Source organism: Colossoma macropomum, unplaced genomic scaffold (genome assembly GCF_904425465.1).
Source record: "Colossoma macropomum unplaced genomic scaffold, Colossoma_macropomum, whole genome shotgun sequence".
NCBI lineage: Eukaryota > Metazoa > Chordata > Actinopteri > Characiformes > Serrasalmidae > Colossoma > Colossoma macropomum.
Window position 1 is genome coordinate 11,407,007 of NW_023494809.1, and position 17,082 is coordinate 11,424,088.

The window sequence follows — 17,082 nt, forward strand, 5'->3', positions numbered from 1 at the left end:
CATCTGCAGCAGTGAAAGGTAAGAGATAAATACATTCAAACTACTACTACAAATAATAATAATAATAATAATAACAATAATAATAACAGGACTGGTAGTAAGTACATGTAATTGCTTTACATAATCAGGATACAAAATGGTAATTGTATTCCCTGCTGAAAAAAGACTATTAGAACCATTAGGATTAAAACCAGATGTTTTCGCTTTCTCAAATGAAAAGGCTTAATGGTTACAAATAGAGACCAGTAGTTTCCAGTAGGACACCTGTTAAACCATTAGAATCCTTTACACTGTGATATTAACCCATCAGGAAAACACAAAATGCCATTAGTAACTATTGGACACCACCAGGGTTGTTTTACAGGTACAGAAAAATACAGTATTCACATTATAGAAATATACTAGCTTGCATTAAAACCACTCAGTATTGTATCGTTATTGTTGTGGCTGTGTTTGTCTCTACGAGCTACATCTGCTAAATGAAGCTTTTGTTCTGAGGTTTTTTCTTTCGTGAGAGGCTTGGCTCACCATATCATGCGAGGGAAGGGAAACAGTGCGCGGTGACTGTGCTGAGGGGAAGCAGCATGTAGTGCAGGCGGTAAACTCACATGAAAGGACTTAACTTTATAACTCATAGATCCAAGTTAAGCTAACTTGCTGCTTTTTTATGAGGTAAATTTCACTTTTCTCTGTAACTTTCTCTGCTATTCACTGTAAGTGATGTATGTGTGTATTATACGTTGTAAATTAAATTTTAAAAAAAAACACAAGGCACAGAAAATTGACCAAACTGAGAAAGGTAGTTAGCACTACATGCTATGACAGGCTAAAGCCTTCATGTAGCAAGAACAGTTTCCAAGTGTGCTAATATCCCACAATGTGACAACAACAGTCTATAGCCTATTTCTGACACCAGTGCATCATCACCCTTTACTTATTCCAAAACACATTGTAGGGATACAAAACAATAACAAGACTGTGTACACCTCATAGAGAATGCAGAATTCACAGAACACATCAACAGGTCACTTCACTAATCAACAGCACCCTTCATTATAAAGTGTGTGTCTGCCCACCATGGGCACAACTTCTGCCTAATGAAGATGACAGCTGAGATGTACAAAGATGAGGAAAAAACAACACAGCAAACTTAAAAACCTAAACCTAATTATCCTAGACTGTAGCACACTGCTATGGCAGGCAGTAAGCTTTAGCCTAGACATTCTCTTTGACATTCTGACACAGTCTATTGTAGCTTTTGTAGTTAAAGAGCATTGGAAGTACCTAATTCACTGCTCACTGATGACAACAACGTTATTAAAATTTGTTTTTGGCTTTTGATGGGAAGAAAATGACATACTTTATTCTATCAGGCATGGATCTCACTTTTTCTTGTTCTTTTTTTTATGCAGCTAGAGCTGAGCGGTGATTGGAAGGCTGAGAAAATAAGCTGGACCGCAGCAGAGAGCATAATGATTTGAATTCCCATAATACAATGACAGCACTCTTAGAAAACAAATCAAATGTCATTATCTTAAAAGCTTTTGTGCTGATGTTTGTAATCAAACTGTCAAAAAATCTGAACCTGCATGAGTCAGAAGATTTTATTTATAGCCTATAGCAATTACTTTTGTTAAAATTTTATTCCAACCTTTTAATTTTTGTTTTCACTCTCAAGTACAGGCATAGAACCATCAAGCAGTACAATTACACAGCAACGTTTCCTGTGAAAATTGGTTAACCTTTTTTACATCAGTGTTACGATAATGAGATAATAGTGGGGTTAGCTCAGTATTATGTTATAGATTTTAATAATGATAACTGGGCTTTTTCAGGCAAGCCCAGTTCAGATGTTTTTTGAAGAACTGCACCTTTTCGAGAGGTTTATGCTCATAATGTTCCTGTTCTTACCATAGTTTCAGCTTCACTCAGCTGTACTGAGAGCTGCAAACTGTGCATTGTCCCAAAAGCACCTCAGAGATATTTAATGGGACATAATATGATAATAAGTAAGCACATATTTCTCAATTAGCTAAAAAAGTATCAACCCAACCAGATATTTCGGCCATTATCTCAAAATACAGTGGTCACATAAAAAACAAAGTGAATAGTCACCAGAGACTGACTGAAGATAAGAGTTTCTGGGTGTCTGTCATTGTTTTGATTAGGAGTAGGCTAAAACAGGACTGATCCTGCACTGTTAGAAATGAAGGTTCTGTTAATGTTCCCTCAAAGGTACAACAGTGGTGTTAAGGTCCAATTGTGTACCTTAAATAAGTTTTTCCAGGTAAAAAGTACATATTTATACCTTTTCATAACCTAATGTTTTTAAACAGAACAATAAAATAAAAAGCCTGGAGACGAGACCGGGGGTGTAGAGTCAATACAACTTAGAAAATATAATTTCAATGGATTATGGTACAATTATGTTCCCTGACTAAAGGTACTGAGATGTACCCTTGAGGGTACCACCCCAGTGACAGGAAGAGTACTGCCCCAGTGACAGTTTAGTATCATTATTTCTGAGAGTGTGTTTCAGCAGTCTAGTGAATGTGTGCATGTGCATGGTACACAAATTACTGTTGAGAGGGCACAACATTACAATATTTCATATATTATATTCCAGATTGCGCATTTATAAAATGCCTGATTAACTCCACCAAAATATTTAATGATTTTTTCAAAATGACATGGAAATAACATTAAATAACATAACATTAAATAACATTAAAACCACCTTATTGTCCATTTTATCAGCTTCACTTACCATATAGGAGCACTTTGTGGTTCTACAATTACAGACTGTAGTCCATCTGTTTCTCTGCATACTCTGTTAGCCCCCTTTCACCATGTTCTTTAATGGTCAGGACCCTATGAAAACAATATAAATATTAAGACATATATATATATATATATATAGATGTATATAGCAACAGCCGCATGTTTCAAAAAGTTGGCACTGGGTCGTGTTTACTATGGTGTCGCATCATCTTTTCCTTTAACAACACTTTGTAAGCGTTTGGGAACTGAGGAGACTGACTGCTGTAGTTTTGAAATGTTAAATGTTTTCCCATTCTTGCTTAATATACGATTTCAGCTGCTTGACAGTTCATAGTCTTCTTTGTCATATTTTTTGTTTCACAATGCACCAAATGTTTTCAATGGGTCACAGTTCTGGACTGCAGGCAGGCCAGTTTAATACATGCATTTTGATTGGTTAGACCACAGGACACTTTTCCACTTCATCTCAGTCCATCTTAAATGAACTCAGACCCAGAGAAGGTGGCAGTGTTTCTTGATTCTGGTTATATATGGTTTCTTCTTTGCATGTTAAAGTTTTAACTTGCATTTTTGGATGCAGTGAGGAACTGTGGAACTTCACACTGGTTCATTTGGAAATATATAGGAGCCCATGAAGCGATTTCCACTATAGAATTGTATCTGTTTTAATGCAGTGCCACCTGAGGGCCCGAATATTACGGCCAACCAACGCTGGTTTTTGGCTTTGTTCCTTGCTCACAGAGATGTCTCCAGATGCGGTGAATATATATATGGTATATAATGACATTATGTACCACAGATGATGAAATCCCCAAGTTCTTTCTTTTTTATGTTAAATCATTTGCACATTTTTATTTACATTTTGCACATCGTCCCAAATTTTTTGGAAATGAGGTTGTATTTGTTCAGTGTTTTTATTTAATCACTATCTAACGCTAGCACTAACAATGCTAGACAGTGCATCATCTAATGCATCATGACAAGCTGGTATTCATCAGTTGTCACCAAGCTCAGTGACAATTATCTGTATGTGGCCTATACAGAAACAGAAGGGGACCCAGGACTGAGCTCTGTGGTACACCAGTACGGTCTTCTAGTTAAATGTGTCAGACCAATTTAGAAAAGGCCCAGAAAGACCAATCCAGTGTATAATACTGTATGAGAGTATGCAGGAGTATTTTTCACTAAGATCAGACAACTCAGATAACTGTAGCTACTTTTTGTCTGATTTTACTCTGACAGAACAAATTTGAAGTTACCACTGATTACCCAGATTTTTTTAGGTTGATATTTAACAGCTGCCATTTTAGGTGTATCTGGGAAAATGCATGTTTCTAAAAATGCAAAAAATTCAAGCAAAAACTTTGTTTAACTCATTAAAAAATGTTGCATTACCTCCCAAGGCGTATTATTCAGTAACTAAATGGACGACAATACTAGCTGGCTGAGTTATTTCTAAATTATAGGAGTGAAGGAAGCCCTATCTACGAATTAACATTTGAATACCGCAAATAATAATGTCAAATTCATTGGAAGTTCTTGTAACATATTTTAGTTCAATGTATTTTACCAGGGGTTCACAGTGTTCTTTGGGCACACAGGTATGTGATCCAGTAAGGATCGACAGTGTTGAAAAACAATGGGAAATACTGCACTTCAGGGCAGATAGAATAGCAATATAATAGGACAGGATCTGGCAGGCCAAGGCCAGGTTTTACAGATACAGTTGTATGCAAAAGTTTGCATACCCATGGTCAAATGTCATGCTAAAAGACACAAAAAAATAAAACATTAAAAATTTTAAATGTGCCGTAACATTTGCACAGGCCACATTTCATGTCCCAATATGTTAAATTCAGCAAATAAAAAGTTATATTGTGCATTAAACTGTGTAGAAGTGTGTTCTCTGTAGAGGATGTGTAACATTTTTTTTTAACATAGAAAGTCAACAAAATATGAAATTTGAGCAGAGTCACCCAAAAGGTAAAAGTCTAAATCATGATTCACTTTTCTCTTTTTTCTTTCCTTTTCTAGGCCTCGCCCAGTAATGGAGAGATCCAAACTCTTCTTAACTGGTAAAGTTTGCTTTCAATTATGACTTTACTTGCCTACATTAGGAAGGTGATTCATTGCATACTGTTACAAATATAAAGCAGAGGTTTCAGTATCTTATCCAGCAATAAAATGTCTCTTTCATTTGTAAACATCTTTAAAAGGACTCAGTCTTTTTAATAAATTCCTTTACAGTGTGTATTGTATGTCTGAAAAGTGGGGTTGGTTGGCACAGCTTTGCCTCTCTGCTGTATATCTCAGACCATTCATTATCAAAAAATGTGTCTGGGAATTAGTAAATTCATGTGTGCTAACCAGCCCCACTATGTGGTTGGCTGATGTGTTATGAGGATGGTTGGCACAATGTTATTCTTTTTGAAGAATAAAACACAAATAGAAATAATCTGAGCTTTTAATTTAGACCCAGCCACATATACAAATATTCACAAGATGTTTTTGAATCAATTAAACATTAGAAATGGTTTATTTATTTTATCATTGGTTTGTACTGAAAAACAGTAAGAAAAACAATGTTAAGAAAAACAACACTGGGTCACTTTCTCTTATCAATTTCATCACCTTTTGGTCATAAATGATCTTTTTTAATATTTAGAAGAGTAAACAATATATTACATTGTGAAATAACATATGTTTGATCTTATAAAATAAAAACTCAAATTTCATACATAAATAGTTTGGGTTCGAATTCAGGTTATTTTCATTTTGAGAAGGAATTACTTATCATAAAATGACACAAAGCTTACAGGTAAGAACAACTTGATGCAAATGCAGGTTTCCCCCCGGGAGTTTCTCACCTTTAACTGTAACTTAGAGTTCTTTACAAAAATGGATGAATGCTGGTCAAGAGGGCAATCATTATTATGTAAGAGCTCCCCCTACTGGACCAGAGTACAAAACACCTCATGGGGCCAGTATAGGGCTTTTAGCAGATTATGATGGGCAGAGTTTTGAGAATTGCCTCTATTTATAATAATTGTTGAAGAGGGGTCTAAAAAGAAGCACACACTGACCTTTTAACCTTATTACTGTCTGCTGTGCTCTATGCTTTTTCATAAAAATAAGTCAAATTACCTAGCAAGCAGTTTTTGATCTGATATGTATTGGTACAGTCATTGAATTCAGTGAATCATTCTACACATATGACTTGTTAGCGTGTGTTTTATTCTCCTTCATGCACCTTCATTTTCATGTTAAAATCACAAAAATTTCTCTTGGTGAACCAAGCCTCCCTCTGGGCATGCCAGGTTAAAGAAAATTGCTCCTCCTTTTTGTGAATAACCACTAATAATTTGTTTTCATTTGTTTTCTTTGTCGGTTATGACGTTAAATTATTCTTTTTCCATACACTCAACTAGAAATCAAGTTGTTTTTTTTAATGTTACTTTTAGCTAAAATAACTAAGCCCCAAAGCAAGATGAAAATATATGGAGGACATAGTTACGCTAGCTGAAATGTTATTTTTAATAAGTTCAACAAATGTTCTAGGATTGGTGGAAATGCTGCATCTATTAGTAGCATCAGTAGTGACCCCACAAAGTTAAACATGCTCTGTCATCTTCTTTCTTCTTCTCCACAGTTTCAGTGCTGAGCTGCCTGAGTCATGGCTGGGAGGTTCAGGTGCCACAATCAGTTAAAGCTGTTAAGGGCAGCTGTGTGATGATATCGTGCCGCACCAGCTCACACAGTCACGTGATATGGTACAAGTATAAAGGTTTAGGGTACCCTGTAGTGTATTCTAGAAACACTGCAGATATAATAGCTGAGTTTAGAGGAAGAACATCAGTGCCTGGAAGTCCCAGTCAGGGAGACTGCAGCTTAAAGATCAACAGTGTCCGCCAGGAAGATAATGGGATAAGCCTGTATCCATGGATCTATCCAGAGACATCTAGCAACCAATATAAATACATCCAAATAAATGTCGGTGAGTATACAAACAATGCAAACACTCAAAACTTGCAGCCAATAAAACGACTATTAAAGCTATCAAAATGTAACTTGATAAATCATGTGTCTGGTCAGATTAAGCATAATGCATCATATTTTTGATTGCATCACCATGCACCAGCAGGCTGGCACAAAAGTAACATTACTCAACAATATTATATTTCACCCCCCCCACCACCTCACCGAATATCAAGAGGAAACCCTCAGCTAGCTCAGAGACCCTCCTCAATACCATGTATTACCAAAAAAAATGATACGGAAGGAAAACGTGCTACGATTTCCCATCCATATTAAATGACTTCAATAAGTAATAATACAAGTAATTATGATTTTGGACTCTAAAAGTCTTCTGACCAATTAATATTAATATTTGTGCTTTGATTCCAGTGAACCCTGAGATTAGCATTTCCGTAGAGAGCCCATCAACGGATGGAAATTTATTCTCTGCCACCTGCACAGTCCGACATTCCTGTCCTTCGTTTCCTCAACCAGTGAAATGGGAGGGTTTGTCTGACATTTATAACAAGGTGATCAGCAACACACCCTCAGGAGGACTGTGGACTTCAGTGACACAAGCACAGTTCAGAGCAAACCGTCTAAACCACACGAGGACGCTTAGCTGCATATTCAACGGCAGATCTGCGGCTCATACGCTCAACATCTTATGTAAGTCTACACTTTATGTTGTTAAAAACCTGTGAACCTTAGAACTATGTATTGTTCTTTCAGCCAGTCATGGAACTCCTTTCTTGTTTTATAACAATATGAGTATTATAACTAATATAAAGTTTTATACTAAACGCCAGCAGTCACAAAAGAATTACTGAAAGGTTGTTTTTTTTTTTGTACATACTAGAAAGTTAATGTAAACAAAGCAAACAGACAACTAAGCATGTTTATGAGTATTTTGTAGGTCCGTCTCTAGTCACCAATTGGTTATTAGTGAAATAAAGCTTCATTTAGGGCTAGTTTCATTGGTGTAGATTAAGCCTAAGCCTAGACTAAAGGGAATTTCCAGTGTTGATGTACCATTGGCTCTGCAGTTTTGTTCAAGATTAGGCATATCCTCTATCTGCAAGTCTGCCAGTGACCATTCCTCCAGCAGACTTGTACATTTTTAAATAATATAATCAAATAAAAAAAAACTTAACTTCATGAAGTTCTCTGCGTGTGAAATTGAGCTGTTGTGATCAATGAGGGGTGAAAGACGTGGGGTGAGAAATTGTCTGAAAACAATTCACTTCTCTTCACCTGCCAATGAAAGAAGAAGAAACAAAATTGCGTAGCTCAACTGATGGAGCTCCAAAACATGAGGAATCTGCATTTTGTGGCTACTGTAAACAAGGGTTAACTGATGTCCAGAAAACTGGTCTGTAGTGTCGGCTTGCCCGGCTGATAAAGTGAATTTTACCAGTAGTGAAGCAGACTTTTCTTTCTTTCTTTAACCATTTCACCAAAAAAGACTACACTATCAAAGCTACTAACAAGTGATAACACTAATTTGTCATATACTGTATAGAAAAAAAAGTATTGGGACAAAGTTCTTAATCATTGAATTCAGGTGTTTCATTCGGTCACATTGCTAAAGATGTATTAAATCAAGCATAAGCCATGCAGTCTGCTTTTACAAACATTTGTGAAAGAATGGGTTATTCTAAAGAGCTCACTGAATTCAAGCGTGGTGCTGTAATAGGATGCCACCGTGCCAAGAAATTTGTTCCCTCCTAGATATTCCACGATCAACTGTGAGTGGTATTAATAAAAAGTGGAAGTGTTTAGGAACAACAGCAATTCAGCCTTGAAGTGTCAGACCACGTACAATTACAGAGCAGGGTTGTCGAGTGCTGAGGCACATAGTGCATAGAAGTCATCAACGCCCTGCTGATGCAATAACTGCAGAGTTTCAAATGTCCTCTGACATTGACATCAGCACAAAAACTGTGTGCAATGAGCTCAATGGCATGGGTTTCTATGACCGAGCAGCTGCATTTAAGCCTTTCATCACCAAGCACAATGCCAAGCGTTGGATGGGGTGGTGTAAAGTGGAGCAGTGGAAACGTATTCTGTGGTGTGATGAATCACAGTTCTCAGTCTGATGGACGAGTCTGGGTTTGGCGATTGCCAGGAGAACATTGTGCCAGCTGTAAAGTTTGGTGGAGTAGGGATAATGTTATGGGGTTGTTTTTCAGGGGTTGGCCTAGCCGCCTTAGTTCCAGTGAAGAGAAATCTAAACACTTCAGCAGACCAAGACATTTTGGACAACTGTATGCTTCCAACTTTGTGGGAACGGTTTGGGGAAGACCCTTTTCTGTTCCAGCATGACTGAGCCCCAGTCCACGAAGCAAGGTCCATAAAGGCATGGCTGGGTGAGTTTGGTGTGGAAGAACTTGACGGGCCTGCACAGAGCCCTGACCTCAACCCCATCATTTACCTTTGGGATGAACTAGAATGGAGATTGCCAGCCAGGCCCTCTCGTCCAACATCTGACCTCACAAATGCTGTTCTTGATGAATGGGCAAAAATTCCCACAGACACTCAACAGAGTGGAAGCTGTTAAAGCTGCAAAAGGGGGACCAACTCCATATTAATGCCTATGGATTTAGAATGCGACGTCATAAAAGCTCCTGTATGTGTCCCAATACATTGGTCCATATAGTGTATTTTGAACTATTGCTATTCACTAACTATTCAGGTGGATTTTTCTTATTTCCCAAAATAGTTCTGGAAGTTCTCAATGAGATTTATATCATCTTGGCCAAATCATCACCTGAATTTACTCCACTTCACTTAAATCATTAGATGAGCAGCATAGCATCTCACCTTTAAGAGAACAGAGGAGATAACCCTATTCAAAGACATTAAAAACAGTGTTAAATATCAGTGTGGCATAAGTGCAATGGAAGCAGAAGAGAGCTCATTTCAGTCAGTTCACTATTAATTCACGGGTTAAATTTGTTCAAAAGTTATTCATTGTTTACAAAAAATCCATTTGTTAATGTCTGTGTATTTTGTGTGCTATTGAACTCTGCTAAGTCTGGACTGTTTACAGTGAAATAGCTTGTAGGCCAACAGAAATGCAGCAATAAAATATACAACTTGTATTCACTGTATCTCCACAGACGCCCCCACAGATGTGAAAATAGATGGCGCAGATAGAAGTGTGGTTGAAGGTGCTACGGTCTCACTCACATGTACTAGTAAGAGCAACCCTGCACCAACTCACTACGAGTGGCTTGTCACCCAAAAGATTTCCATCAGGAACCAGACAGAACAGAAAATTTTTAACCTTGGATCTGTCAAACGAGACACGTCAGTCTCCTGCATTGCCCGTAACTCCGCTGGAAGAGGTCAATCAGAGCCAGTACTGCTGATTGTCCATTGTGAGTATTTCCTTATTTATTTTGATAATATTGTATGAGAAGTCCCTAACAAAAATCTCAGACTGAACCTGTGAACACCTTGGCCGCCTTGGTTGGTGTGTATAATTCATTTTCAGCTTCATCGCAATTGGGTGCCCCCTCTGGTATAGTATCGACTACAGATGCACACCTCACCACTAAATCCTGCCAATAAAGCAGCGATAACGTCTCTTTAAAAAAGCATCACATTCAGTGGTGTACTGTGAAGGATTTTAGTGAAGCAGCATTACAAAGTCAGGAGAAAAAAACAGCCAAAGAAAACGGTGTGAGTCACCCTGTAAAGCTTGAAATAATCATTTAAAAGTCAGAGGCATCAGGTCAGGAGTTTTTCAAAACACATCATATGTATTAATGTCACATAAACAGGCTGAAAAAGAAGGTCCAGCTTGATGTTTAGGTCTCAAATGCAAAAACAACATTTTACTGATGAAGATAGGATGACAATAGTAGATCATTTACTCACATCTTCAGAAGACACGTCCTTCACCAAGTTTTGAGTTCTCTTCAAATTCTCTTTCAACAAACTTACAATCATCAGATTCATCCCCTCGGGGAAGAACAACCCACAAAATGTTACAAAATGTTCGTCCTCATGATGTATGCGAAAACAATCAAACAATACATTGGCAGGAAGGGGTACTAATAACTTGCTTAAGTTTTTGTTATTGCAAAAAAGTTGGGACGCTGTGCAAAATGTAAATAAAAATAGAATGCAACGATATGCAAATCATGTAAATCATATTTTCAAAGGAAAATACTACAAACACAACATAGCAAACATTGAAACTGACAAATTTTATAGTTTTTGAAAAATATATGCCCATTTTGAATTTGATGCCAACAAAGTTGGGACAGGGGCATGTTTACCACTGTGTATCATCACCTTTTCTTTTAACAACACTCTATAACTCTATAACACTCTATAGTTTGGGAACTGAGGAGACAGTGCTGTAGTTTTGAAAGTTACATGTTTTCCTGTTCTTGTTTGATACAGGATTTCAGCTGCTCAACAATTCAGGGGCTCATTTATCGTATTTTTCATTTAATAATGTGCCAAATTTCATCAGTGGGTGACAGGTCTGGACTGCAGGCAGCTCAGTTTAGCACCTGGACTCTTTTAATACAGAGCAATGCTGTTATAATACATGCAGAATGTGGTTTTACATTGTCTTGCTGAAACAATCAAGGCCTTCGCTAAAAAAGATGTCATCTGGATGGCAGCATATGTTGCCAAACCTGTATATATCATTCAGCATTAATGGTGCCTTCACAGATGTGCATGTCACCCATGCAATGCGCACTAATGCACCCCTGTACCATCATGAATACTGGCTTTTGAACTGTGCACTGATAACAAGCTGAGTGGTCTTTAGCCCAGAGAAGACAGTGTCCATGATTTCCAAAAAGGATTTCAAATGTTGTCTTTCACAGAGTAGTGAACTCCTCCTCATCTTTACTTCTGAAAGACTCAGCTTCCCTGTGATGCTCTTTCATACCCAATCATGTTACAGATCCTGCTGTCAATCAACCACCAGGTGGCACTACGCAACTTTACCAGCCTTTTGTTGTCCCCATCTCAACTTTTTTGGAATGTGTTGTTGGCATCAAATTCAAAATGGGTATATATTTTTCAAAAAACTATAAAATTTCTCATTTTCAATATTTGATTTGTCGTCTTTATACTATTTTTAATCAAATATAGGGTTTAAATGGTCTGCACATCATTGTATTTTCTTTTTATTTATAATTTGCACAGCATCCCAACTTTTTTGGAAATGGTGTTGTGTATATATGACTAGTGGACATCACTAGGAAACTTTTAATGGTTTCTATTATTTGTGATATTAAGAACACCAGTGTGTTTTCATTATATTCTAACCTTGGTTAATGTGTTAAGCAGTACAGCAGTCATGTCCTGTATTTACCTGTCTCTCAGTTCCCCCCACCATCCTGATGAATTCATCATGCTTTGTGTCGGCTGGAGGTGTCCGGTGTGTATGTCAAGTGGAAGCAGAACCCAAAGCTAAAATCTTCTGGATGGTTGATGGTAGCAGCGCTCCACTCCCACACTTCAATACAACGACTCAATACACAGGAAGAATAACAGTGTCGGAGCTGACAGGACCGCCGGCCAGTAACGTGTCCTGTAAGGCGTCTAACAATGTGGGGACAGACACTTACCAGATGCCAATCCAGAATTCACTGTCAGAAGGTAGTGCATTTCTAAATGGTGTATGAGTGAAAGAACACTAGACAGACCTGGCTGTGTTCTTAATGTTCTTGTTAAGTCAAAAAAATACATTTACACAGTTTTCCATCCACCACAATTGAGTCCGAAGTTCTCAGAGAGCAATCACTGAACGCTAAGTTTTAATCTAATGTTGACTTTTATTCATTTTTGCCTTTACTGGATAACAAGAGATCTTATTTTTCCTCAGGCGCTCTAAAAAATAAAAGCAGTTGTTGTCTCAATTGTTGTACAAGAAACTTAACACTAAAGAAGTTTCTCTTTCTCTCTGTTATTTGAAAAGCGGTCACATTTTTCAGCGCAGTAAATGGCTGTTAAATATTTAAATGAGTAATTCAAATAATGCTTTAAAGCAATTATCATTCAGTTTTAAGACAAGGTTGTCTATTACTCAAACATTACTCCATTATTTAAGATTTTGAAAATTATATTGGAAATTGAACTGTTTTCTTACCTCTTGCAGAGACAACAGTGGTAAGGTGGACCTAAGGTCTACAACATCACACACTTGCCTCATGCCACATCTTGTTGCTGAATAATCTGCAATAGATTTGTTTGTGTGGTTTCAGGCACTGTAAGACATACTTTTAACAATTAAAATGGACCAAAATACAGACGAAATTCACACTTCAGAATGGCTACTACTGTTATTAGCTTTGCTAATTGTAGAAACCACATAAGCAAGTCTAAAATTACTTACCAACTTGACACAATTTTTTCAAGAGTGTGATGATTTGGACATGCAGTTAGCACAACGGTGAACATGTCTTGCCATAATTACATGAGAAAAGTGGAAAATCTGTATACATTTATTTTATGGAACTCTTGCTTTAAGTATTTTTTCCATCATTTCCAGGAAACTCTGGATCGATGGTAGCTGCTGTAGTGGCTGTGGGGTGCATCATCCTAGGAATTGCTGTGGTAGCTATCTGCTTGAAGAAGAGGTACAGTTTACAGACATGTCTCCTAGGCCCAATCTCATTTCACCCCTTGCTAGCTAAATTTGAGGCACCAGAATGTAACTGCTGCACCATTCGGGGTGGAATGGGACAATTCAAACAAGAAGCTTCATATCTTCAGCTTCATATCACTGAAGAATTAGGGGTGGGCAATAAATTGCCCCACTTTTAAGGCATATGATTCCCAAAATGTAACTAAAGCCCATCAGTGAGGTTGCTGAACCCTCCTCTGCTGTCACTGCAGACTGGCAGGGTCGCCTACAGAGCAGCACTAGTACCCTGTTAATGAAGTAATGTCCTTCTTTATTTGGGAGTTGCCCCACTGTGTAGGGGAAGATTTCAACCACTGTCCTGTAACTCAGTTCCAAGGGGCAAGATGACACTCGAAAACAAGGGGTAGGGGTACAAATAAGAAATGGGATTGGACCTTAGTCTTTAGTCTCTATTGTTGACTAACAGGACTGCTTACTTCCTTGGCATCATTCACTCTATTATCATTATAATTATTACTGCCATCTTAACCAAATGGCAAATGGCACAATTTTCCACTTATTCCATAATATTTCCATTATATTTTAGCCAAGACATGTTTGGTATTCCAATTTTACTTCTTTACTTGAGCACTGGAGCTATGAGGCTAACGTTGTCAATAGTTACCCAAATCTTTTTCGTTTTGCAGTCACAAAAACTCTCACAGCTCACTCAAACAGCATCCAGGTCTTCATTAAAGTCATGCCGAATTGGTTTAGGACAGAAAATCACTTATTGTAAACCATGAAAATGAACAAAACGTCACCATGTAGATGGCAGTCATTTTAGACAACAGGTGTTGCGCTAAATTCTGACTCCTCTTAGTCGTACTGTGTCCTAAACCAAGTCTTTATGGCCTTAATGAAGAGCTGAATGTGGTTTGACTGGGTTGAAATAAGTTTTGGGGATGTATTTATGGAAAACGTTTTGGGTGACTATTGACTTCTAGTGTTAGTTAGCAATGTTAGCCTGATAGCTCCTTGTCTAAACTACAGAAGCACACTTTGGACACCAAACATCTTGTCCAGTTGAATATATCTGATGTAAATGGTAAATTGTGTTCATTTGATTCTTCGTTGAACCATTCTTTTAAAGCTGTGCTAAAACTAATCTAAAATCCAGCAGCTTCCTTCAATAAGCCAATGAGTGTCGTTCATAGAGGTTTAAAGTTCACACTGTCTGTTTTCTGTTTTGCCACAGACGCCAGCAACCAGCTGACTCCACCTACAGGTAACAGAAAGAAGCAACAGATTTTCATTTGCCTGTTCAGATAGATAAATGAGTTATGAAGTAGGAAATTATACACAGTTTAATTTTTTTTTTAAAAGTTCACTTCTCAAAGGAATTGGAAGTAAACATTGCTCCATGTCTGCATGATGAAGGAATTTTTCAGCTGTATTTTGTTGTTAGATGTGACTAATAACATTGACTTTGTGGGTTTAGATCACGTAGAGATTCCAGTGGAAAGAATATCGTCGTGAATCTTCATGACAATATCTATGCGAACAATGCAGCTGGAGAAGACATCTATACTAACACCATGGACACTCCACAGACAAACAAGGTACAAGATACTGCATCACAAGAATGATGCATCATCTTATTATTAACCCCTTCATGAGCTGAGTCAGCTGTGTTAGGCCAACACAAACACTGATGAATGTAGTGCTCCTTATATAGAGGCTTGGTCTAGCTCATGAGATCATGATAACAGCTGGCTAACAGAAGAAACAATGGGACAAGCAGCTGTTAAAGTAGCTGTTAGCATTAGCTGAATAGTTAGGGCGGCTGGTTTAAGAGTCTCACATTTATTGACATGGCAAACTGAAAAAAAATTACAAACCCTGCATTATAGCAGTGGGGTTGGGGGTGTGCTTTTCCATAAACCATCTTCTGCTTTATTTCCTCATCCACTGAGTGATTTGTTATCCGCATTTTTATTGGCTGTTTTATGAAGTTGAAATGCTTGCAACTGTTGAGCTTCGCATAAGTTGCAGGATGTTTTACATTATGCAACTCAAGTGCAATATAGTTTCATGCAGACTTCAAGCAACTAGAGGTGCATAAAGGTTTCCCTATAAAAACAGCCTTACATTACTGTGACAGTTAAAACACTCAGTACTCAAGTAAAGGGGCAAATCAGAGTGTCCGTAAATGGGATCTACTTATGTCGACCATCTGTATATAAAGAAGTGAAGGACTAAAGAAGTGATGATATATCAATTATAGGTTTAGTCCACAACAGAACTAGTTTTTGTTGAACTGCTGGTCTGCCATGACAGATAACCAGAATAAAAGCATGGTGGTGGCAGAGAACTTCCAGTGAGGTGAACTCACTTAGTTGTATATACGTAGATGCCATGGAGAAAAAAATCCTGACTGGACAATTTTCTGTTAGGCATTTCAAGAATTTAATCCATATAGTTGCAGTATCAGTCATGATGCTTTCTGTGTTTGTTAGGATGACGGGTACGACATCTACCAGAACTACTGAGACCTTCTGAGATCGAGAGATCTGCTCCTCAGCGCTGAACTTCAGTAGCCTTTAGCCTGCAATTTTCTGCCTTTACTGGTGAAGAATTCAAGACTTTGTGTTAAAGCTGAGCTTTCATTTAACTCAACAGACTGCAAATATAATGCACATAAGAAGAAAGACTTCTTTGCCACTATGTGTGGGCTGTGAAGGCCCGTAACTGTGTGGGTAACTTGTTCTAATTTTTAGAATGTTCTTTTATATATATATATATATATATACACACAAAATTATAGTTAAATTAAATAAAAAATAACATTTTCTTTGCTTTTTGGATATTTTAGGTTTTATTTTATATATTTTTCCCTATTATGTTAATTAAATAGAAATTGTGCTCTAAAATATGCAGTCAAATGCTATATTTAAGTTTGTTCCCATGTACATACAACTATTAATTTAATAACGTTCCCACAACTGCAGCAGACAAGTTATAAATTATGTGCTATGATTCCCTCATAGTTTATTCATTTTGTGAACATGAAGTATTAACTGAAAAAGCCGAATGTAAAGAAAAAGCAAAACAGTAGATAAAAAACAGTAGATTCCAAAATAAGCTCTGTAGTGCTCCAGTACATTTGTGTCCTTTAAAAGGTAATACATTCTTTTATTTCTTGTTATTAGGGGATCTATGGCTGCGTCTACACAGCAGGTAAAAGGTGGCCCAAATTCGATCTTTTTCCTCAAATGTGACACAGATGTGTGGCAGTGTGAACAGCAAAAAACGCACTGAATCTGACATTTTCAATTCCGATTTGAGACGGTATCCGACCCGCATCCGATCTGCGGCAATGCGACTCAGTCTGAACAGCCAGATCGGAATTCATGCGACTTTAACGTCTGTCCAACTCGACATTCGTCATAATTTCGCGCTGCTGAGACTCATAAACATTCAGTCTGATGTTTCTGTACCCAAAAAAATAGAAGAGACTCATCAAACCGCTCCGTGTTCGAAGAGGTTAGAATGAAACGGCCGGAGGAGACCGAGGCTGCAGCGTCAGAGAACAGTTTAAAGAATCCGAGGACGCGAACCAAAGAAGCGGCCGTGGCCGAATAACGCGCCCTTTTTACGGCGAACTCGAACACACTGTGGGTGAT

General features: G+C 37.7%; 1 protein-coding gene across 1 annotated transcript; it reads left to right on the forward strand.

The window, feature by feature from the left end:
* Nucleotides 1–16,446, forward strand: LOC118799049 (B-cell receptor CD22-like). The gene is made up of 10 exons (XM_036558737.1): nucleotides 1–18; nucleotides 4,816–4,856; nucleotides 6,431–6,775; nucleotides 7,186–7,464; nucleotides 9,918–10,178; nucleotides 12,154–12,429; nucleotides 13,322–13,409; nucleotides 14,655–14,684; nucleotides 14,898–15,018; nucleotides 15,916–16,446. Exons 2-10 carry the CDS (start codon nucleotides 4,829–4,831, stop codon nucleotides 15,946–15,948), a joined length of 1,461 nt encoding a protein of 486 aa, XP_036414630.1. The 5' UTR covers nucleotides 1–18; nucleotides 4,816–4,828; the 3' UTR covers nucleotides 15,949–16,446.
* Nucleotides 16,447–17,082: the final 636 nt, after the last annotated feature.

What these genes read in the sequence shown, in the direction of transcription:
- LOC118799049 (XM_036558737.1), top strand. Translation starts at nt 4,829, where the DNA reads ATGGAGAGATCCAAACTCTTCTTAACTG. An exon ending in TCATACGCTCAACATCTTAT is followed by an intron (nt 7,465 to 9,917) that starts GTAAGTCTACAC and finishes GTATCTCCACAG; the next exon opens with ACGCCCCCACAGATGTGAAA. An exon ending in CCAGCTGACTCCACCTACAG is followed by an intron (nt 14,685 to 14,897) that starts GTAACAGAAAGA and finishes TTGTGGGTTTAG; the next exon opens with ATCACGTAGAGATTCCAGTG.